General features: G+C 41.7%; 1 protein-coding gene across 8 annotated transcripts; it reads left to right on the top strand.

Moving 5' to 3' along the window:
• Window positions 1–8,765: 8,765 nt before the first annotated feature.
• Window positions 8,766–22,769, top strand: fam131ab (family with sequence similarity 131 member Ab). 8 transcript variants are annotated; one of them, XM_027014900.3, is made up of 7 exons: window positions 8,766–9,107; window positions 9,416–9,466; window positions 12,752–12,873; window positions 16,275–16,368; window positions 16,479–16,661; window positions 18,037–18,168; window positions 18,940–22,769. In XM_027014900.3, the coding sequence occupies exons 2-7, from the start codon at window positions 9,436–9,438 to the stop codon at window positions 19,476–19,478; spliced, it is 1,101 nt and encodes a 366-aa protein (XP_026870701.1). In that variant the 5' UTR covers window positions 8,766–9,107; window positions 9,416–9,435; the 3' UTR covers window positions 19,479–22,769. The 8 variants fall into 8 exon arrangements, with proteins under 8 accessions (XP_026870701.1, XP_081556472.1, XP_081556471.1 ...); XM_081700345.1 differs by lacking the exon at window positions 9,416–9,466 and having other exon boundaries at window positions 8,777–9,107; window positions 12,758–12,873; XM_027014902.3 differs by lacking the exon at window positions 9,416–9,466 and having other exon boundaries at window positions 8,777–9,107.
• Window positions 22,770–23,037: the final 268 nt, after the last annotated feature.

The following is a 23,037-nucleotide window of genomic DNA, read 5'->3' as shown; positions in this document are numbered from 1 at the left end:
ATTGATTCCGAATGAAATTGCAGCATCACAGTACTGTACAAATTGCCCAAGCGAGAACATGCATTAAATCAGAATAAATAAATAGGGTAGGGTTGTAGAAGGAAGTTGCAGAAGTACAAAAGTGAGAGTTGTAGAAGTGAGTTAAAGGAATAACAAATGTACAGTACAGATGAACTATAAACCTTAACATTATAAGAGTTAGCAGAGTCAATATACATATATAAATTATGTACATGACTTATGCAAGAGCAGCCTTGGAAGGTCTTTCAAGTACTGCAAACATAAGTATTGCACTAAAAGGTATTGCACTAAGAAACATATGTGGTAGAACATATTAAGTGATAAAACATATGATAACACAAGTGAGAAATGTCTACATACATAAATGACTGTGTGTCGTTTTGAGACTCACAAAAAGTTTGGTTTTCACAAAGATTACTGCCTCAGTTTTTTCGATCCTTTTGTCAGATGTTTATATGGTATAGTGAAGTACCTCTTTGCCTCTGGGCAAAATATTGACTGATGGCAACCCATTCTTGACTAATCAGTGCTTGGAGTTGATCACAGTTTCTGTGTTTTTGTTTGTCCACCCTCTTTTTGAGGATTAACCACAGGTTCTCAATGGGATTGAGATCTGGGGAGTTTCCTGGCCATGGACCCTAAATTTCAATGTTTTGTTCACCGAGCCACTTGCTTATCACTTTTGCCTTGTGACATTGTGCTCCATCATGCTGGAAAAAGCATTGTTGCATCATTGGGAGAAGTTGCTCTTGGAGGATGTTTTGATACCATTCCTCATTCATGGCAGTGTTCTTTTTGAGCAAACCCAATTCCTTGGATGAGAAGCAACCCCACACATGAATGGTCTTGGGATGCCTCACTGTTGGCATGTCACAGGACTCATGGTAGCGCTCACCTTTTCTTCTCCGGACAACCATTTGTCCAGATGTCCCAAACATTCTGAATGGGGATTCATCAGAGTAAATACCTTTACACCAGTCCTCTGCAGTCCAATCCCTATACTTCCTGTGGAATGTCAGTCTGTCCCTGATGTTTTCTTGGAGAGAAGTGGCTTCTTTGCTGCCCTTCTTGACACCAAGTCATCCTCCAAAAGCCTTCGCCTTACTTTGCGAGCAGATGCACTCACAACTGACTTCTGCCATTCCTTAGCAATCTCTGCACTGGTGATTACCTGATCCCATAGCTGCATCGTCTTGGTGCTTGCTTGACTTTCTTGGGTGCCCTGAAGCCTTCTTCACTGCAATTGAACCTCTCTCGTTGAAGTTATTGATGATTCGATAAAAGGTTGATTCGATAAATGGCTGATCAGCTACCTTGTCCGTGTTAACACTTTCTCCTGAGCTAAAGAGCTAACAAGAAGATCCCCATTTCATGGCAGGGCTGAAATGCAGTGGCTGGAATGCAGTAATTTTTGTGATTAGGTTCATTTTCATGGCAAGGAATTACTTTGCAATTTATTGCAATTCATTTGATCACTCTTGACAATCTATAGTTAATGCAAATTGACACCATAAAAACTGAAGCTGCAAACTTTGTGAACACCAAAATTTGTGCTAGTCTCTTTGGCCATGACTGTAGATTATATAAACAAGAGGTGATAAGTGATTATTGCCCTAATAGAGTAAATAAGAGGTGAACTTCTCAGTAAATATATTATTAACAATAGGAGACAGTGAAAAAAAAATTGGTCAGACTAAAGTGTAAAAATAAACTGAATTTAGTACCAGGTCAGATAAAAGTAACAGTGAATATGACTCACTGTAGAGTCTTATTGCAGTGGGGAGAAAAGATTTCAAATGACAGTCCTTTACGCAGGTGTATCAGTCTTCCACTGAATGTCCTTCTCTGTTTGTCCACTATAGTGTACTGGGGGTGTGATGCATTGTCCATAATGGCCAGTATCTTATTAAGAGTCTGTTTTTCAGCCTCAACCTCCAGAGTGTCCAGCTTGACTCCTACAACAGAGCTGGCCATCTTGATCAGTTTGTTCAGCTTGTTAATACATTGTGATCATCCTTGTCCTCTTTGTTGAAGGTATGCAAGTGCATTTTTTTGGAAAGTAAAAAAACAAAACAATCTCTTTACAACAATCTCTCTCCAGTGCAGTATAAACCCTGCTTGGCACTTTGTACAATACCCTATAAACAGCTATAACAGCAAGTTAAGTCAACACCTACCCTTCAACATGGACATGGGCATAATCCCTTCACTGTCTGCCTTCCTTGTTTCCCGAATGTCTTAGCAGACTTATTTTAGGCTCATAGAGTGGATCTGCATGACGAAAGGAAAGGTACAGTAGGAGGAGCCACAAGGACAGAGAGAAAGAGTGAGAGACAGAGAGAGACACAAATCAAATTTCACTATATGTTTAACGCATTGTGTACTGTCCACAATCACACTTCCAGTAGTGAACAAAACAGGGACACAAAGAAGGAGAGAGAGACAGAGAGTGAGAGAAAGAGAGAGAGAGTAAGAGAAAGAGAGTGAGAAAGAGAGAGAGAAGGAGGGAGATAATTGAGTGAGAAAGGACATTGACAAATGCATACATTTCCCATAGGTGGCTCATTATATGTGTAATAAGACAGACCTGGATGCAGACACTACAGACTACCTCATGGGTGAGCATGCTGCCCATGCATATTTTGCAGATGTTCTGGAGGGGCTAATCCCAGCATCACTATTTGGTGATGGGTACCCTGTTGGGACTTGCCAGTAAGAGGTTCAAGGTGGACAGGGACCCAGCCATGGATAGCTCCATAATCTACACCACTGAGAAAAGCGTTGTCATGCTGAAAAAGAACCCCAAATGATTCTAACTTCTTCTGGAGGGTAATCAGTTAATCAGCCACACAAGCAGCCAGTCAATTTGTAGAAAAATAACAATCAATCAGAGTACCAATTAAAACAACACAATCAAGCCACCAATAAATCATTCAGAGTCAATAAAACAGCCAATACAAAATCCATCACTCCTAAGTCAGCATTTTATGATTTAATTTATGTCTTATTGTCATGGAACGCTCGCCTCTCCCGAGTCATGTGGTTTGGCCTGCCACGTGCAGTGGGAGGGCTGTTTTGTCTGTAACCATACCTGCACCTCTTTCGCTTAAATGTATATAAACCTGTGTCAAAGTGTAAAGACTGTTGGTAATTGTTGGAGTAATGTGTGAGTGTGACGTGTTAATGTTAAATGTATCCTTGTGTATCGTGTTGTTTAAACATTAACCACTTCATGTTGCTTGTTTGTGATAAGTGTGAGTGCCGTAGTGTCGTTTATGTAAATAAATGTACGTCCCAATCCGTGCGTCCTGCCCCTCACCCTGCGGCACTCAGGCCACCACGTGTTTCACTTATATAGCTGAGCTTTAATCAGTGTGGATTCATGTGGGCAATTTGATCAGGGTTACCATGCCATTGCACAAAATTGTTGCCCTTGATAATGCTATTAGCCAGGTGCTGAAATTGATCAGTGAAGAATAGACATTAACCAGTCACTGCTGCCAAATTCCGTGCTCTCTCTTTTAACGAATAGCCCTTCAGAGGGAACAGCTTTGCGCGTAAATATGTATATGTGGAGGTGTCTGTTTTGTTTGTGGAGGATTTTTTTTTTCCTTCTCCCATGTAGATTTGAGGATAATCAAAACAACACATATTGATAAACAAAACTGACTTTATAACAAAGAATAACTATCAAACAAGGTTAGTATCAGTGAACACTGGCTGATGGATGTGCATAATTTTAAATACCCTACAGGATTCTCTAAAAGTTCTAAAAGGATCTCTAAAAGGATTAGATTCTCTAATCCTTGTGTTCTTTGACTGGCTTGTTCCAATTCTCCTGACTCACTTACATTCTCTTTATTTGCCACTAGGTGTCCCGCCTATCACTTTTGATAACTCATTTGCCTTTGGGGGACTCTAGTGTAATCTAATGTACCGGAGTCACCTGGTCAGCTAGTGAATGTGAAAACAATGCAGATATGGCAGATAAGACCCATGCATCGGGTCAGACTAATCTCAGCGATGTCTTCCTTTTCCTCCCTCATCAGCATTGACGCAGCTCTCAAATATGTACAGAGAGTTTGGTATGGCCTGGTATGAGCTAAAGCTATTAATCAGTTTTATTGGCTTTTTCTTGGGTCTTGGAATTTGTTTACCTCAATTCTTCCTGATAGCGATGGGTACAGCTCAGCGCACTGCTGGTGCCCAAGCATGCTTAAACTCACACACAAACACAAAACTCAGTTCAGCATTTCCTCTCAAGTCACATTTTAAAACATAGAAATAAATTGTGTATAGTAGTATAAAAGTAGAAAATGTATGTTCTGATTATTATTCCACATTCACCCCTCAGTTGATCAGTTGATCAGTTCATTATTTGATCACAGTCATTTCCAATAATCATCAATTATCAGTATGCTTAATAACTAGAATAGCTCATTACATCATGATTCTAAGTCATAGGATTTAAAAATTGGATAAGGCTTCATATGCAGTCATTCTCCAGAAACAGGCAAAAATCCCTCTTCATATTGCCAAGCGAAGTGAGAAAATTCGTGTTTTACCAGCTTTTGTGTGTGATAGTGTATCAATCACCTGGGATCATAAAAAGACTTATGAAGTCTTACATCATTATACATAAATAAGAATAATCCATGCTTTTGTTACCAATTCTGTAGTCATTTATATTGTTATTTTAAAGTCCCTATCTTGTTTAAATCAGTAAGCAGAAAGAAAGTCATCCAGAAGACCATCATGAAATTATTTCAGTTATTTTCTTTATATAGTATTTGTGTCAGTTTATTGTAAGACACATAATTGGACTGCTGCTCCTAATATGACTGTTTCCTCATCGCCTTCCCAATGATCTAATGCTCCCATGGCCTATGACCCCAATTATTTGGTTTTTACCAAACATTTTATTTATTTTATAATAGGCTGTTTATATTTGTCCTGTGTCTTTTCTTAGCTTATTTTGCCTTATGCGATTTTGTACAATGCAGAGAGGCTTGTTAGAAGTCAGAGAAGAGGTTACTAGCACTTCACTCTATCCTCAGTTTTCTGTGCCTTTAGGAATTCAATTATCTCATTCATAGAACTACCGGACGCTTCAGGTGGACTACAGTGGTTGATGTGGATCCACTGGTTCAGTCCATCTACTTTAACTACTGCAGACAATGCTAGGATTACCTTGGATATTCCCTGGACCCTAGATTTAGTCCACTTTCTTTTATGTATCATAATGTAGACCCAGTTGTCCATCTTTTACAGGTTGTCAGGTTTCACTGGTTCTTTGTGAGATGAGTTGGCTTCCTTTACGTGATATACAGATGTACAAAAATTTGTCCTTTCAAGAATTTTGATATTTCAGTCTCTAATTGTTACAACTGCAGGCTTATATATTCTGGCAATGTGAAGGGAATTGCCAATGGTCTTCCAAGGATCATTTCCCACAGCGTCAAATATGTGCTATGATTTCCTAAGTGCATCTTCAAAAAACGGAATAGACATTCATTGCTTATTTCTTTATCTTTATTACTATTTTTCTTCTCACTTCTTATTCTACTCTTCATTGTTTATATTGTTATAGTTTATATTGCTATTGTAGTGTCCGTTGTTGGCCAGAAGAGGATGCCCCCCCCCCCCCCCCCCCCGAGTCTTGGTTCCTCTTAAGGTTTCTTCCTCATGGAGTTTTTTCTTGCCACCCTTGTCTTGCTCACTGGGGGCTTTGACTTGGACATTTGTAAAGCTGCTTTGTAATAACAGCTGTTGTAAAAAGCACTACATAAATACATTTTGATTTAATTCGAGTTGACTATTTAAGGTGCATATCTTGGACATAGCTTGGACCACCCAAGGAGAATGGGCTCCCTCTTAAGTCTTGGTCTTCCCAAGGTTCTTTCCTTAATCCACCCAAGGAGTTTTTCCTTGTCATTGCCACTACCGTCTGGCTCATTTGGGACATGGACCTTAAAATCTGTAAAGCTGCTATGGAACAATGCATGTTGTAAAATCTCTTGGCCTACATGGTGGGCCTGGGAACCAATCAGCAACACTGTGCTAACATTGTCTCCAATGCTGGCGCTGCCTGCAAATGGAACCACTGCATTTAATCTACTGAACTGTTGTTTTTTTTATTATTCTCACCCCTCTACCTGCAAATACCCCCTGTAATAGGTCCCTTCCTGTCCCTTTGTATTTGATCCCAAGGGTAATTAGGAAGCTGCGTGTGTGAAGGGGTTCATGGCAGTATGCCCACATACCAATAAATAATGCATCATGTTGAAAGATCAGTTATTTTTAACATATTTTAAGTGATTAACGTGTGTGAGTGCAGAGGGGGTGGGTTGTGCATACATACATGTGTGTGTGAGTGCATGTTTGCCAAAGCATTAATCCTAGTGTGTCAGACTTACCCATTAGGTTCCACCTGTGGTATGATTGACAGGACTGATACTGCAGTGCTGCAATCAGAGGATATAGGTAAATACCACTTAAACCATCAGACGATAGGGGGAAATATCACTTCAACCATCAGAGGATATGGGGAAATACCATTTCATCCTTCACATGATATAGGGAAATATCATGTCTTGTTTAATAGGATAATTTTGTGTTAACATGCTTAAAAAGAAATTAAAGAGGACTTTAAATCACATAACACCAACATAATATAAATGCATAGTTTAAATTTCTTTAGGAAAAAAACAATTTAGGGTTCAGGAAGGTATGAATATAAGATTATATAAGTATGTGATATTCTTCTGGGCTATATCCAAAACAGCTCAAAGCAGAATCTTCTTGCAGCTACAGTGAGGATGAAAGAGCAATAATGTGAGAAAAAGCTAGATGCATTCCATTGGCCTGCTGCAGAGGGAGCTGTAACACTGCCCAACTAATGAACCGCAGCACCATGTGCACAGGGCAGAGATAATGGGGATGATGGGGGTGGCGGGTGGTAATAGCGGAAGGGGTGAGGGGCACTAAAGATAAAAAATGAAGGGGGGGGGGTCCAAGAAGGAATCAGACAGCATAAAAATGGTGAGCAGTCATTAACTGAGGTGTGTCTTTTTTTTCTGTTCACACTCTGCTTTTCCAGGCCATGGAGTTGCTGCAGTCCCTGTTCTGCCCTCTGGCCCTGCATCACTACCGGGTGCTTCATGCTGCACTGCTCACTGCACCTCTGTTCACTTGAGATGTGCACAGCAATGACTTCAGAACTATTTGAATATTCAGAGATTCAGGCTAGCGAATATTCAAATCTTCAGCACTTCTGCAAAGGAAAAGTTCATATATATGTAGCAGCTTTTCTACAGTTTGAAACAGTGTTTAAGGATGTTGGAACATCTAGCAGGATCATTTAGCAGTGAAAAAAAAGGAAGTAATGGTAACAAATAATAGCAAGTGTTTTATTCTATTTCATTCTATTATATTGTATTCTGTTCTATTCGATTCTTAGCACTCAATGTACCACCACTGTCCAGTTAACTGCTCTGCTGATGCTAGTCTTCAAATATTAAGTTTGTATTTAAGTAATTCTGTCTCTCTCTCTCTCTCTCTCTCTCTCTCTCTCTCTCTCTCTCTCTCTCTCTCTCTCTCTCTCTCTCTCTCTGTGTGTGGGGGGGGCGGGGGTATATGTGTGTGTGTGTGTGTGTGTGTGTGTTACAATAGCCCATTTTTTAATGCTTTTGTCAAACAGGAAGTGCAGCATATGTGGCAAACACACACAAAGCATCCACAGTAAAGGCTGGTGGGGCCACACTGGACATCCGGCCAGGACACACGATGTTAAAATTAATTTAATACCCCTCATTAATATACTGCAGATATGATAGTTTGTGCTCACTCGCTCGCTCGCTCTCTCTCTCTCTCCCTCTCTCTCTCTCTCTCTGGCTGTGTGTGTGTGTGTGTATGTGTGTGTGTATTGGTCATCACCAATCACCTGTTATGAATAACACTCTTGCCTTATGTTCACCAAATGAGCAGGTTACTTTTGAAAAAAGTGAAAACCCTTAGTTAAAGATTATATAAATGAAGGGCACAACCGTCCAAGACCCTCAAACGGAACTCTGTCTTTCAGAGAATCCCCGAGAATGTAAAGCTATTTTGCAGTAGTGGGTGTGATTACTGAAGTTCTATTCATTTGCTCCCACTCCAGCGATCTTCAGAAGATCCCGTGGCGAAGCCGGACTGCCTCCCACCAGCGAGCTTTTGAGGAGAAATAAAAGCGCGAGAGTGGAGGCGCGTGGGTCAGCACTCGCGGCCTATGTTTAGTTTGCGGGTGGGCGTTTGATAGGCGCATGGTTATACAACTCACTTACAACAAGCCGTCCTCATTTATACGTCGTCTCTAAGTTGGCGTCTACAAAACCAAGTCCACTAAAAGACGCAGTAAACGTTGCGAACTCGTACAAAAAAAACCAAAGAAACAAACAAATGTTTTAAATAGTGTTATCCCTTTGGCGTACCAAAAGCTTCAGGAGAAAATTCTTCCAGGCAGTGCCACGTGAGTGTATGTTCGATGTAAAGACTCGCCCAGAGTGCGTTAACGTGCAGAGTGCAGAGCGGCAAGCAAGGTCTGCAGCCATGGCTCATTCCCAGGGATGCGGAATACAAGTCTAGACTCTGATCGAGACGTTTCCCCATGTTCGACAAGACTGTGTGGCGAATATCCAAACGTACTCTCTCTCTCTCTTTCTTAAATATAATAAAACACCACCATCAACCAAAATGTTTTGGGCGGGGTCATTCCAACTTTAACCAATCCGACTTCGTTCCGCCTCCGATATAGAACTGGAGGTGGAGGAATCAGAGCCCCATTTATAAAGGTAGTTTTCGCGTGCAAGATTTTCGGTCCGGCTACCCTTTAAGCTAAGAGGGGCGACACTAACTAACACGCAAAACGCGAAGCTCGTCGGCACCGGAGGGCCCGTACTGGTGTGTGGACTTCAAGTGAGTCTGAACAGAACCGAGCCGCGAGTGACGCCAATGCTGCTGCCGCTGCTTGGGAGCTCGAGCACACAAGCGCTGTCCAGCCGCCAAGGTGCTGAAACGCACGCGTCGACTCTTCCCTGCGTGACGTAGTGGTGAGTAAAAACGAAGAATGCCTGCTTAGACCGCACACGGTGACTTTTTATGCACGTTCATGCGGCAAGACAATATAAAGTTAAATGCGCATTAGCTACCTAATGCGATGTGATGACGTGAGGTTATAAACGAAGGAGCAGTCAAACAGCGATGATCAGTAGGTTAAGCGCAGCATTCGATTCGAAGAACATGGAAACTGGATTTTTCTTCGCTCCCTGCAACGCAGAACCTGACTTGCTAAATAAATGGAGTCATAGCTTGAGAAGGAGAGAGCGAGGTGAGCAAGTTTAAGATTTCTACACTGCAGGTTAGTGACAGGCGGTGAATATGGGTTGCATCGGCTCCAAAATCCCAGTAGGTAAGAAGCAGTCTTTAATTTCTGCTCCTCATTTCTGAGCACGAAGAATGCGCGAGAGAAGCTTCAGGTGCTGAGCACGTCTAAACGCGTGAAACCTAAGCCCGTCTAACCCTCTCTCCCTAGAGCTTATGCTAATTGTTTAGAATGAAGGCTGTGCACGCGGATACTGCAAGCTTGTGTGTGTGTGTGTGTGTGTGTGTGTGTGTGTGTGTGTGTGTGTGTGTGTGTGTGTGTGTGTGTGTGTGTGTGTGTGTGTGTCGAAGTCAGTGGTGGATGGAATGCAGCTAGTGTTTGTGTATATGTGTCCATGTGTAACGCTGTCAAGCGGAAACAGGAGGATGCGAATTTATGCTGCTGCTGTGCTTGCAACCGCACGTTGCATTGCAACACGTAATAAATGCCTCGGAAACACTGTTCTGCTTTTCAAAGACGTAGCAACGCATGTTATTAGCATGCCCTAACTTCTTTAGTTGTTGCCAAGGGACACGATTCGCCCTCGCACGGACCTACCGTCACCATCGTCCTCCTAATGAAAGAAGACATTGTTTACTCCTGTCAATTACTCTCCATTAATCCTGCGACAGTGCACGCCCTCTCGTCCGCGTTCTGCCCACGGCCAGGTCTTTTTCGCACTGACTTTGAAACATGATTCGGTTGAGACTGGAGTCTATCCCAAACACTATAAATCATGCAGGTCCCAAAGAATTCTCCTCTGCTTCACATCAGCGAGCAAAGAGTAGCACTACAAAACGATGTTCCACTCTCAGGTGAAACAAATGACCGCAAATCTATTCTCACAACCGTATCGATTGTAACAGCCTTAGGGGTAGATTATTAAAAACACAGAATAGTGTAAAGTGCATGTAGGAACGGGAATTGACGGAGAACTAAAACATGGGACTTTTTTGTTTAGATTATTTGAGAATATTTGTCATTTGAAACTACTACATGTTAAAGTACACATTAGACATCACTTTGCTCGTCCAAATAAGAGGTTAGGATATTGATATGGTTAGGATATTGATCTGGCGAACAGCTGTCAAAGCCACGCAGAACTACGATTTTATCTAGGTAGGCGAACTAGTAAGTACATATATTATGATACTGAAAAATGTAAAACTCAGAATTAATCGAAACCTGTCTTTAATTAATTTGTTTTAAGTCGTCTTCCTGGTGGTTTCAGTTTTATCGGCAAGACCGATTAACCCGATACATCGAAACGATATTAAGTGCAATCTTTGACTGTGGGGGGAATTTTATCACTTCCCCTCTTGGTGGCCTTGGCCTAATTACTCTCGCCTTTTATGAGTTTGATCCCGGCAGAGACAGGCGCAGCACAGTTACCACGACAACGACAGGACCAAGCTCCTCTAAACGCTTCACTGTGAAATATAAAAGTCAAACGCTGCTTAGAGGGAAGACGACACACACGCACACACATACACACCAAGTTTAGATGAGGTCATTTCAGACACGAGCAGTCTACAGATGGCCTTATCCGCTGGTGGCCACGAGCCTTTCCATGTGCCTTGTTCTTCCGCCTGTTGCGCAGTGTGAAGCAACTAACCGGTCTGAGAACAGACGGACTTGATACGGTCAACCGGTGAAGACTGAGATTTGCCACATGGGTTCAATCATTGCCGCAAGATAGTTGTAGATTATAACTATTATAATAAGAATTATTATTAATTATTATCATTATTATTCAAATTATCATCATTATTATTATGATTATGGAGTAGACGTATAGTAATTGAGTTGCGTATCAGTAGTATATTTCTTGCAAAGTTTTTTTAATTTTACTTTGTTCACTGGTTGGCTCTGTTTTCTACTTGTACAGCCTCCTCGGTGGGCACGCTTCCCACCAACTTAATGCAGAGAAGCTTCCACCAGTACATGCCCTAATGTACAGGTCGAGCCTGTTAGCAAATTAAAGTAAGCTACAGAGAGAAACTGGGAAGAGGGTGAAATTGGAAACAAGAACCACACAGGGAGGGAGGGAGGGAGGGAGGGAGAGAGAAAGACAGAAAGAAAGAAAGAAAGAAAGAAAGAAAGAAAGAAAGAAAGAAAGAAAGAAAGAAAGAAAGAAAGAAAGAAAAAAGGAAAGAAAGAAAGAAAGAAAGAAAAAGTAAACCAATTTCTAGTTTCACAAATAAGATAAACCAATAACACCTCTAGAGATTAGAGAAAATGACACCTCGTGTGCTGTAATATTTTTCAAGACCTGTTCTAGTGCCTTCCACGGGTCAAGCCAAGAGACCATCACCTCAACGGACACCACATCACTTTCATCAGTAATAATGCCTGCAGGGTATCGGATATCAAGCAGTACATACAACAGGGGATATAGAATTCTACAAGGGCAACCCGAGTCACTAAAGAGTGTCAACAGGACGGTGGGAGGCAGTTTTGAAGAGATTGATGAAATACAGACCTGACTCAGAGAAAGCAGTATCATACACTATCATACACTATCTTTAAATTTCAGTTATTAAGCATTAGGCCATGCACAAAACTAAAGATGTAGCATATTTAAAAACGTAAAACGATTACTGTTAAATAGCCTACTTATTTTGTATAAATTACGCCAATAATGGGAGGAGTTCTGAGAAGCCAACTAGTGCTTAAGTAAATGTCATGGGGAATAATGACATCAATGATGATATCACCAATGTCTGATAAGACTTTTAAAGTCTCACCTCAGGAGCTATGACATTTGAGCACAACGGATGCCTCCTGGCATTCATCCAGTGAGGTCCATGTGTTGGTGACGTATGCACGTGAATCACTTGAAACTATTTGGGGGTGCTCAAGCTGTCGCATGAAGCTCGGAATAAGAGACCTTTTAAAAAAAAAAAAAAAAAAAAGGAAACAGATGAATAGATAGAAGGGTATTTAATAAGTACAGAGACAGTTTAATACATTTTGCATCTCCGGCCATCGCTTAAAGAAAAATGTAGTTATATGCCCCACTTTTGAATGCATGCATGATTGCATCAAGAGACTGCATGGGCAATCCCCTACCATGGTAGCCCATTTAGAAATGACTGTTATAGTCTTGTTGGTCTTGGTGCTGAAACAGCTAAGAAAGCAAGATGTTGGTTTAGCAACAAGTAAAATATGTAAAATATGAGCTGACCTGATACAAGGAAAGTCATGATCTTGACTGGTTTTGTTGATTTAGGACTCAAAAACAAATAACATGTTATTGAGTGGTTACCATGGCAGTGGACCGAGGGCCATTGCTGGTCTACTTTGTGTCAGTGTTTTCCTTCTTTCCCACAGTTGCAGGCGTGGACTGGGGCGCAGAGGGTTTGTTTCCTAACCTCGCGCTCTTGGGCAACACACAGACCAGTTTGTCACGTGACCCGTGCCTACCATTTGAGGACCTGGACCGTTACCTTGAGGTGCCAAAGTCTTACTTCAAATCAGCTCTCTTTCTGTGAATCACAGTGTTCAGGAATAGCAAGCATTCTTTCTACTTCGTTTTTCATAGTCCACATCATCCATGCCTGAAGTGACCCATTAGAAAAGATACATATACAGAATGCATTGTTGTCTTACTCCAGAGCCTGCCAGTCACACGTGCTTTATTATACTAGTTTATGGATAATGGGTCTCCTGGTGGCAATATTCGAATAGCCAGTTCAGCCTGCTGTCTGTCGACAGAGAGAGAGGGTGCTATTTTGTTAGCTTTGTGGTTAATATAGAGATAGTCTATTGGTGTGTATCCGGTATATAACAATTGAACTGTGATAATGTTTTTCTGACGTTTGGAGTTTATGCTGGCAAAAAAATGAACAAACTAACAAAAAGTAGATCTTTGTCCCTGGGCTTTGGCACGCTATCTATGCGCACCATTTGAGGATCTGGACCAAAAAGAAACCAGATCTCTTCCCGTGATTCACAGTGTTCAGGAATAGCAAGCATTCTTCGTTTTTCATCATTCACTTCAGAGCATCAGCAGGCCCCCGAAGCAAAGTGAGCAGCTCCCACGCATCAATTGGTCCATTAGAAAAGATGATACTTATATAGAATTTATTGTTGTCTCACTCCAGAGCCTACCAGTCACACACGCTTTCTTATACCAGTATATGGATAATGGGTCTCCTGGTGGCACTATTCAAAAGACAGGGCATTATTTAATTAACTTAGGTAGTTAATCGGAGATAATCTATTGCCGTTTATCTGGGACATTACAATTGAACTCTGATAATGTCTTTCTGATGTTTAGACTTTGGTCTGGCAAAAAATAACCCTAGCAGACCTTTGTCTCTGGTCTTTTAGGCATGTTAGCGAAAACGACATATAGACTTAGTTTAGGTTTTCAAAAAAGGTAATGTTATTTAAATATAACAGAAACTTAATGGGGTTTATGTCAAGCACAGAGAACGTCTCACTATTATACCTCATACGACAACACAGTTTGTACTGACTGGTGATTTCAATTGAGTTTCCAACAAAATGTAGTAATTTCCACGTTTTAAATAGAAAATTATTTTTAACCTTTCTGGGAATGATAAATATGTAATTAACTAAACCATCAGAGTGGTTAGATACCTGATTTTGTCTTCGGTTCCTCACCCTGCATTTCATTAACTGTTCACCAGTTAGTTTTCTAATTATTCGCAGGTCATTCGATGTAATTAGCAATTAATTCCTAATGATTTTTCCCAAATAGAATCTTCAGTGACGACTCTTGTAAAGGATTTTGCCTTGAGGTAATGTAATTTAACGACCACATTGAGTGTGGTTGGTTCATAGCCTTTTTCTAGACAAAGGCCTATACCACTCGCAATGCTCTCCATGCAACGATCCACAGGATCTACAGTATGTGGGTGTCACTTGTTGTAGATCGTTTAAAAGAAGCTTTACAGTGCGCAACTGAATTGTATCCCTCGATGTAGCGCATGTGACGTCATCTGAGAATCAAGCCGCATATCCTGGGAGAATGTGTTCCATGGTGACCGGTTGCTATAGAAATGCTCGTTTTTGATTAAGTTGGTCGACGAGACACCGTTTAACCGGCATAGGGGCGCGCGCGAGAGAGTGGGCTATCCACTGGCCGACTACGTGGCATGTCTGCGAGGACCGTCTCGCGCTGCACGGTGTTTTCCATGGAAAAGCTTCTCTTTCTCTGCGGTGCGAGCGGGGAGCCAGCCACTGTGGTAGTTCACGTCTTTATATATTGTTCCTCTTGCAATTGTATTTTTCTTTGTATGTGTAGGTTCGTTTTGTTAAATTGAGCATTTGTCTATTGATAACTTACAGCATAATGTATATTGGCATAACTATGAAAGTTGCTCGGTTTTTTTTTTATTTCGGTAAACGTTTTTGTTTAGCCACGCTCGGCGGTCGCTGTCCAGTTCTGAAACGGAAACCCTCGATAGCTGCGCTCTTCTGTAACGTTCTGTCTTCCGCGATATTCGCGGGCTTCTTACGTACTGTAACCTTGCTCCTTTCTTCCGTCTTTAACAAAAGATCTTCAATAATATACAACTGGTGTGTTATTGACCACCAGGAACCCGGGAGTCAATAACACACCAGTAGGAGGAATCCGCACACCTCAGAGCCTCGTCTGTGATTACTGTGTTTGATGGCAGTTATGAAACCTGTGGCGCTCGCTACTGCAACCTTGACCACCACGGAGCGAAATTCGCTTATCGGAGAGGAATTCACGTATGTTTTGTTTGTTTTGGCATGGCGTCAAAGGAAGCTCTCGATACGGAACGTTATTTACAGGTTGCAGTTATTTAAGCATTGCTTCTTTTTTACCTCTAGTGCATTTTTCTTTAAATTTCACTAGAGCGAGAAAACAGGCCTAACTAACGTCAAATGACAAAAACCGCGTGCTGAAGGTACGAGTGCAGGTCATGGAAACCTTAGAAGTGGGTACACCTACGTGTAAGATGCAGTGTACTCTGCGCTGTTTCCATGCCTCGCGAGCTCCCTTTGCCTTCTCTCTCCTGAGCTCCGCTCTCTTCAGCAAGCCTTCTCTACTCGCGCGCTACGTTCAGTAGGCCAGTAGGGGAGGGTTTATGTGTGTCAGAGGAACAAAAAAAGCCACAGACCTCTGTCGACCGGAAGAGGTTTTTATATTCCAGCGTTAGTGTTGTTTCACTGGGTTCGAAAGAGAGGATTATCGCATCTTTTAGACGTGCCGTGATACAACAGTAATATCTCGCGAGGAATCTTCTCATCTCTCCTGGCTCTAAGGAGTCGTGGGTGCGGAGCTTTTGCTTTTGCTTAACGGTTAACAAGCGCCCCTTCTTGATTAAGCAGCTCGAGCTTCAGGTTTGATCGAGCATGATAATAAACTAGATGCACGTGCCATAGAATGTCAGCGGCTCGTGTGATAATTACTCACACGAAGGATGGAAACAGACGGAAAGATGGGACAGACCGTGCGTTTATGTAGGAGTACGCTTTTTGTTCACGGACACGTTGACAAGTCTTTCGGCATTCTCGTGCATCGTGCGTGCTCTGGGTAAGGTAGGCGTCTGTCCTTTTGCTAACAATATCTTCACTACGCGACACAGTGTACCCTGAAGATCTGACAATTTTAAAAATGAGAACTCACACAGAGAGAGAGAGAGAGATATCATTATACCTCGAGTTAGGCGTCTCTCCTTTTCTCTGAGTGTTAAGTGTTCTCTGACAGCACAAGAAGGTTTAGGCTAACAAAAACAAAGAGAGAGTGAGAGTATATAATCTTCGGTTGCCACCCTCGCAAAAATCAGTCTAAGGACTGTGATGATTTATGTGCTATGCTTTTTTTTGTCCACTGAAGATGTCTTTTTATTCCCAGGTAAATGTTGAGAACCCTAACAATATGTTACCGAAATCCAGAAGAGCTCTCACTATTCAAGAGATTGCAGCACTTGCTAGATCTTCACTTCATGGTGAACACACACACACGGTTCTCTTTACACATTGTATAGTATTGCTTCCAATATCATTATACCTGTTGCACCTGCGCTGTGTGAACCTGTGCATGTGTGTATGCCATCAGGCATCTCTCAGGTGGTTAAGGACCATGTGACAAAACCCACAGCAATGGCCCAGGGACGAGTGGCACACCTCATTGAGTGGAAGGGTTGGTGTAAGCCCACAGACACACCCGGTGCCCTGGAGTCTGACTTCAACTCCTACTCTGACCTCTCGGAGGGTGAGCAGGAGGCACGCTTCGCCGCAGGTAAGTGGCTGCCAGTGTGGGTGTGGGTGGGGCTTAGACGTAAAGGACAGCAATATAAAGTCTTGCTTTGGGGGGGAACCAAGGGAAAAATAACTGTTATGAATGGTATACACCTGCATTACACCTTTTGTTCTCTCTCTCTCTCTTTTTCTTTCTCACACACACACACACACACACAAATACAATATACGCATTCATCACTCTCTTTGCAGTTTCTATAAAAGTGAATTAGTTCTGTGTCTGTTGTGACAAAGCTTTTCTGCTGTTTTCACTCTCTGTGCTTCCATAGTACCTTGCCGGGTTTACTCACAGAGCTTGGTGTAGTTCGTTTAGCTTGCTGTCTGTTGTCTCTGCTGTCTGTCTGTCTCTCTCTTCTTCTCCTGCTCTCTCTGCCTGCTTCTCTCTCTCTCTCTCTGGCTGTTTCTCTCTTTCTCTTAATGTTTTTTCCATGACCTTCCTACTGCAGGAGAGAACACAAAATATTAACACGGTTAATATTTGTGTGTATGTACTATTGGTCTCTTTGCTCTATACAAAAGAGGTTCAGTATTTGGGTTGTACATATGAGAGTGTGATGGACAGCGGTATCCACTGCAGGACTGTGCATTTTTGTCTACATTTCACACACACAGACACACACACACACACAGATTCTCTCTGTATCAAATCAAACTGCATACATCTAGGAAAACTGCCAAAGTCCAACAGCAGAATACCCTGCAGTGTGTGTATTTGGATCGATTGTGTTTGCATGTGTGTGTGCTTGCTTGCAAGCATGTGTGTGGGGGATGGTGGTGCTGTTTACAAAGGGCTCTGAGAAAGAAGATGAATGTGTAGAATCAATCTCTGAGCCAAAGAGCTCTGATTGGTTGATTAATCAGGTGAAGGTGATATGAGGAAGTTGGCCTGGACAGCTTATAGCAGCCTTCATATTTCTCTATATCTGTGTTGGTTCAACTCATGTAACCACAGTGACTTAGTTTGTGATATGACCATCAGTATAATGACTATGGAGGTCAGCTAGTGACATCATCTTCCCATCTGGTAGAGGACACTGGCATGTCATTCCAGCTGCAGGCAGCCTGCTGTTGAGAATGGCCTGTCAATCAAACATTTGACAGTGTTCTGCATCCTATAATAACCTGCCCTGTTTCCATGGCAATGTCACTCCCTCCAGCAGAGTGCTCCATTATAATGTCTAAATAATGTGATTGCAACTGTGAATGTTGTGCAAGTATGTGTAAGAGTGAAATGTCTAGTGTGTAACATACAGGAGGATACATGTTTGTAATACATGCTGTGTGCATGCATCTAATTTGTTTAATGTGTGGACCTGCTGAGTAGTAAAGCATTTGTGTGGGGGGGGGGGTTTCAGGTGTTGCTGAACAGTTTGCAATTGCAGAGGCTAAACTTCGTGCCTGGTCTTCAGTAGATGGCGATGAGTCTAATGATGATTCATACGATGAAGACTTCCTTCCTGTCAATGAACCTACCACCCAGAGTACAGGTACACACACACACACACACACGCACACATTTCACACCATCTTACTCCCTCAGTCTCTGTTTGGTATGTTTGTTACGTTTTCTTACTCTCCCCATCTTTCTTTTTTTCTGGCCTGCTCTCTCTACATTTATTTTTTTGTCTGTCTCTACATTCAGCATCTTCTATCTAGCATGGCATGAATGCAGTACAGAGCTTACTGTCCTAGGAGTCTCTCAGTCTTTTTTTCATTTTCCTCCCTGGTGCAATTTGATATCCCAGCATTCATTTCTCTTGCAAGTTTAATGTGCTCCAGTGCCTGATGCAGCTGGAGAGGAGAGATGAAAAGAGAAAAGAACAGCAATAAAAACAGAAACATGCAGCTGTAAGATAGCAAGATATATAAAAAAAAAAAGAGACAAAAAGAACAGACAACAAAACATTAAAACCTGGATTTTAGTAGAACACTTATAAAACTATAGCTAGCTTTTTAAATTCACTGTTACTTGAAAATGTCTCTCTTTGGTGCTTTTTGGAGAAAAGGTAATTGAGTGCTAAGCTTCAGCTTTGATAACAAAGCATTGCTATGTACAAATATGTTTACAGGTCTATTTGACAAGTTAAGGCATATTAGATTAGTCTTCTGATAAACTCTCATTGCAAAGGGTACAATGGTGATGTTACATTACTGAGTTAGCACACACATACACACACAAAAACTAAGTATGTCTAAAAATTGCATTTATACACACACACACACAATTAAAACTCTCATGCTGTATTGTGTGTTCACAGATCTTTCGTCGTACCCTCATTATCTGCGGGACCTGTTACACACACAGGTGTGTCAGGCTCACTTGCAGAGTCGAGGTTTGTATGAGGTTGAAAGCGGCGTAGGTGTTGATCTTTCCCCTCCCGTGGGGTCACCAGGGTCACCAGGGTCACCGTCAGACACACTCTGTTCAAGCATGTGCAGCTTAGATGAGAGACACCCACTGCTTCGTGACCTCAGTCACCGTGGCGACACCCCAGCAGCTGACCTTGCTGCCAAGATACTGAGGGTGCTGCATGGTGGGGAGGAGGTACTCCTGGCCCGCCTCCAGAGGGCGGGACACAGGCCGGGCCACTCGCCATGTTGCCTGGCAACATACTCTGAGACATTTGAAGAAGAGGACACACCCTGTAAAGACTGTGGGGGTGGAGTCTGCTGCCAACCAGAATATTCCACAAGGAGGAAGGTGTCAGACGTCGCATCTTCTGGTGTAGTTTCACTGGATGAGGAAGATGAAGATGAAGGTGCTGAAGAGGTAGAGGAAGAGGAGAGAGAGCCATAACTGTGCATTATTTGCTTTCCTTTGATCCTCCTCAAGTACCTGAGTTCTCCTTCCTGGTTGGGAATGACTCGGCATGTTTCTTTTGGACTCCTCCGTTTTCATTTAAATAAGGCTTCCCAGCCACTGGTCTAATTTGAAATTTTTTATTATATTTTATTTTATTCACAGCGTCTCAACAATCTTTCCTACCATGCAGTGGAAGGAGATTTCAAACCTGAACAGACAAAACAACAAAAAGCAAAGATTAGGTTTAAAACTAACACCTAAAAAAACCCAGACTCCAGTCATTTAATGCGGAGGAATCAAAGACTGAAAGCAAATGAACTGAAACATTTCTTGCATGTGTTTCAAACCTGATCTTTTAAACATTCAGTTCTGACCACTTGGTCTTTAGCACGGTTTGTGAATTTGGCTTTCTTGTTTAGCCCAACCCAGATCTTTGGCCCCACTGCATTCTGGGTCCTGGTAAAACCCAACCCCTTCCCCCTTATGAGACACAGTTGCATCTTTTGGGCATGGCTGCTTGCTAAGCAAACTTTAAATATCTGCCAAACTATTTTAGCCTGTCACAGTCTGCTCCAAGAAAATGCTGGAATGTTGAATGTTTGTACAATGATGGGAATATGTATTTCAAAACAAAGCATATCAATACAAGATCAATTTAGATTTTATAAAACAAATTTTTACTTGTATAATAATAATTAAATATTATTAAATAAACAATAATAATTATTATTATTATTACATTTATAGAATTTGATAGAAACTTTTTGTTTGTTTGTTTCTCTGAATAGTAGAAATTATTTTAAAACCATAACCATCTAAAAAGAAACCAGTTTGGCAATTGTGGTTGGAGTTGGCTAGTTAGTGAAAAAAGTACAAAGTGTTGTAAATGACCAAGGTTTGTGTGTGTGTGTGGTGGGCTTGGCACAGTATGCTGTCCAGGCTGTCTGTGTCAGAGAGTTGGGGGACAGACTGTTCTATTTTTGTATCTGTGAGTTTTGCAGTAACGTGCATGTGTGGGGCACGCAAGTCTGTGAGTGTTTGGCACGTTTGAAAGACGCGCCCTATGTGTTACCAACTCACTTGCTCTCTCACTTTCCTTCTTTCTCTCTTTTTCTGATTCAGAGCTATCACTGTGTGATATTGTCTATACAATGGTTAAAAAAGTCAACACATGTGAACAAAACAAGCATGTTTTGCATTTCTCTGTGTTTGTTTGTTTGTTTTAACTTTATTTAACCAGCAGGAGGATAGTGGGGGTGTTTGATAAATCATGGCCTTCTTTTTGGCCTTCAGCAAATTCTCTCATGTTTTTCAATTCATTCACCATAAATGTCAAGTACTCTTTCTCTATCTCGCTCTCACCCTCCTCTCACCATCACACTTCTCTGTCAATCACTAATTTAGGTTATTGTCATTCACCCTGCTGTTACCATGGTTATCTGTAATTCCCTCAGACAGACAAAATTACAAAGGCCCTCAACCTGTGAGCTCAGGAAGTTTGGTTGGCTCCCAGATCGAATAAGCCCCTCCTATTATGTGTGTATTAGTTCAGGACTATGAGAGAAATACCCTTCCACCACAGCTTTGTGCAGTGTGTTGGCATACTGGGTAGACAACCTATGTGTGTGTGTGTGTGATGTAATGAGCATTTCTGATGTGCATTTCCATCAGAAAAAATCCCCAGTTTAGTAAAGACATGGCTCGCTCCCCAATATGTAGATAGATGTGCATTTCAAAGAATTAATGGGTACACAGTTGTATGAGTTCTACAGAATTTTGTACAGAATTTAAATGGTTTGAAGATAAAACCATTGAATGTTTGTTGTCACAGTCTATATTTTAGTATTTGGGCAGAGGTGTGTGTGTGTGTGTGTGTGTGTGTGTGTGTGTGTGTGTGTGTTTTTCTTCTGGCCATCGCACAGGGCTTTTTAGCACCTCAGGGGAATCTAAAGCACTGTGCCTTTACGCAAAGCGTGTCACTTCTTGTATGTTACTTCCTCTCTGCCCTTACAGTGCATTAAGGGTTTCCATGGCAGTTTTTGGGTATTGCTAATAGTTTACTAAGATCACAAAGGGACTCAGAAATGGAGATTTAATGTTTTGTTTTTTTTGTTTTTTGCTGAGGGTCTCTAATTAATCTGAAATGAGGTTTGTGAAGCTGTTCCCTGACTCACTAAAAGCATTCATATGTGTGGGGCACCAAGACCTCCACATGACATTTTCAGATTCAGATGACGTGATGTTCTACCAGTGCTCTGTCTGCTTCTCTTTGTCTTTCTCCTTCCCTCCCTCCCTTGCGCCTTTAATTTCTTTTACATGTACTTCATTGTCTTTGTGCTTCCAACAAGCAATCAGGACCCTTTCATTTTTCCTTAGTTCTCTCTCTCTCTCTCTCTCTCTGTCTCTCTCTCTCACACACACACACACACCACAGGGGAGGATTATGTAAGAAGTTGAATGTTACCTTTGCTGACAGGCAATTAACCAGCAATTATGAAATCGCCCCACAAACTCTAGCATATCTGTGTCTTTCCACCTCTCTCTCTCCCTCTCCGTTCCTCACTCACTCCCACTCCTCTACCCCCTCAGCTAAATTGGTTTTTGAGGTTAAATGCTCTAAAAAGCTATTTAGGTTTTTTAGGACAGGATGTTGTTTGCCATCCTGCTCTGTGATTGGTGGGTTGTGCCACCTATAGCGCTGACTGACAAATGGCTGATGCAATCATGCGTGAGATACGTCACAAGAGCCAGACCTCTCCTAGTGACCTCATTCTGCAGTCTTGTGGGTTCATGTTTCTGTGAACAGACCAGCAGTTGTCCTTTTCTCACCAAGATGTCCGTTCTGTGTCATGGAGAGAGAGAGAGAGGAAAAATGAGAGACAGAATACATTCATAAATAGGACTGGGAGATGGAAGATGGTGTGTGTTAAACACACATTAGTCTCACACGTTCTAACACTCTTAATTAAGATTTCCCATGATCCTCTAAGGTTTCAGCTATGAAATGATACACATTTAACACACATACACTCACACAGGTTAATTAGGCAGTCTTAGTCCCTTGATAATGTGAAGACAGACTGGCACACATGCACGACCTTACCCTCTGTCTCTCACTCTCATACACACACACACACACACACACACAACTACAAACCAGTGACATTTGTAAACTCTCATGTTTGCTTGATTTCTCCTCGAGTATTTGAATGCGTTGTTTTGAAATATAAACCTTTTTTCTGCATCCAAACTGTTTTGAAGTTATCAATAAAATGATCAATGTTATTTGCAAGATGTCCTATCTTAATTCTTAATTTAGTGTGAAATGTGCCACTTACAGACTCTTTAATGAACAGCTGCATTACTTCACTTTAAACCACAATATATCTGTCTCCTCTCTGGGTTGACTGACTGCAGAATTTTGGTTCCTTCTGTAGCAGTGATAGATTCCAGCAGCCAAAACTGTATGTGAAATGGATCTGGCAGAGTTTATATGCTAATGCTGCCTCAAAGAGATGTGACACTAAGGGGACTTGGATCTGCTCTAAAGAGG

The sequence above is a fragment of the Electrophorus electricus genome, chromosome 17, assembly GCF_041902795.1.
Source record: "Electrophorus electricus isolate QZ-2024a chromosome 17, ASM4190279v1, whole genome shotgun sequence".
Taxonomy (NCBI): Eukaryota; Metazoa; Chordata; class Actinopteri; order Gymnotiformes; family Gymnotidae; genus Electrophorus; species Electrophorus electricus.
The sequence above is the reverse complement of the archived record's forward strand: the minus strand, read 5'-3'. Positions and strand labels throughout refer to the sequence as shown.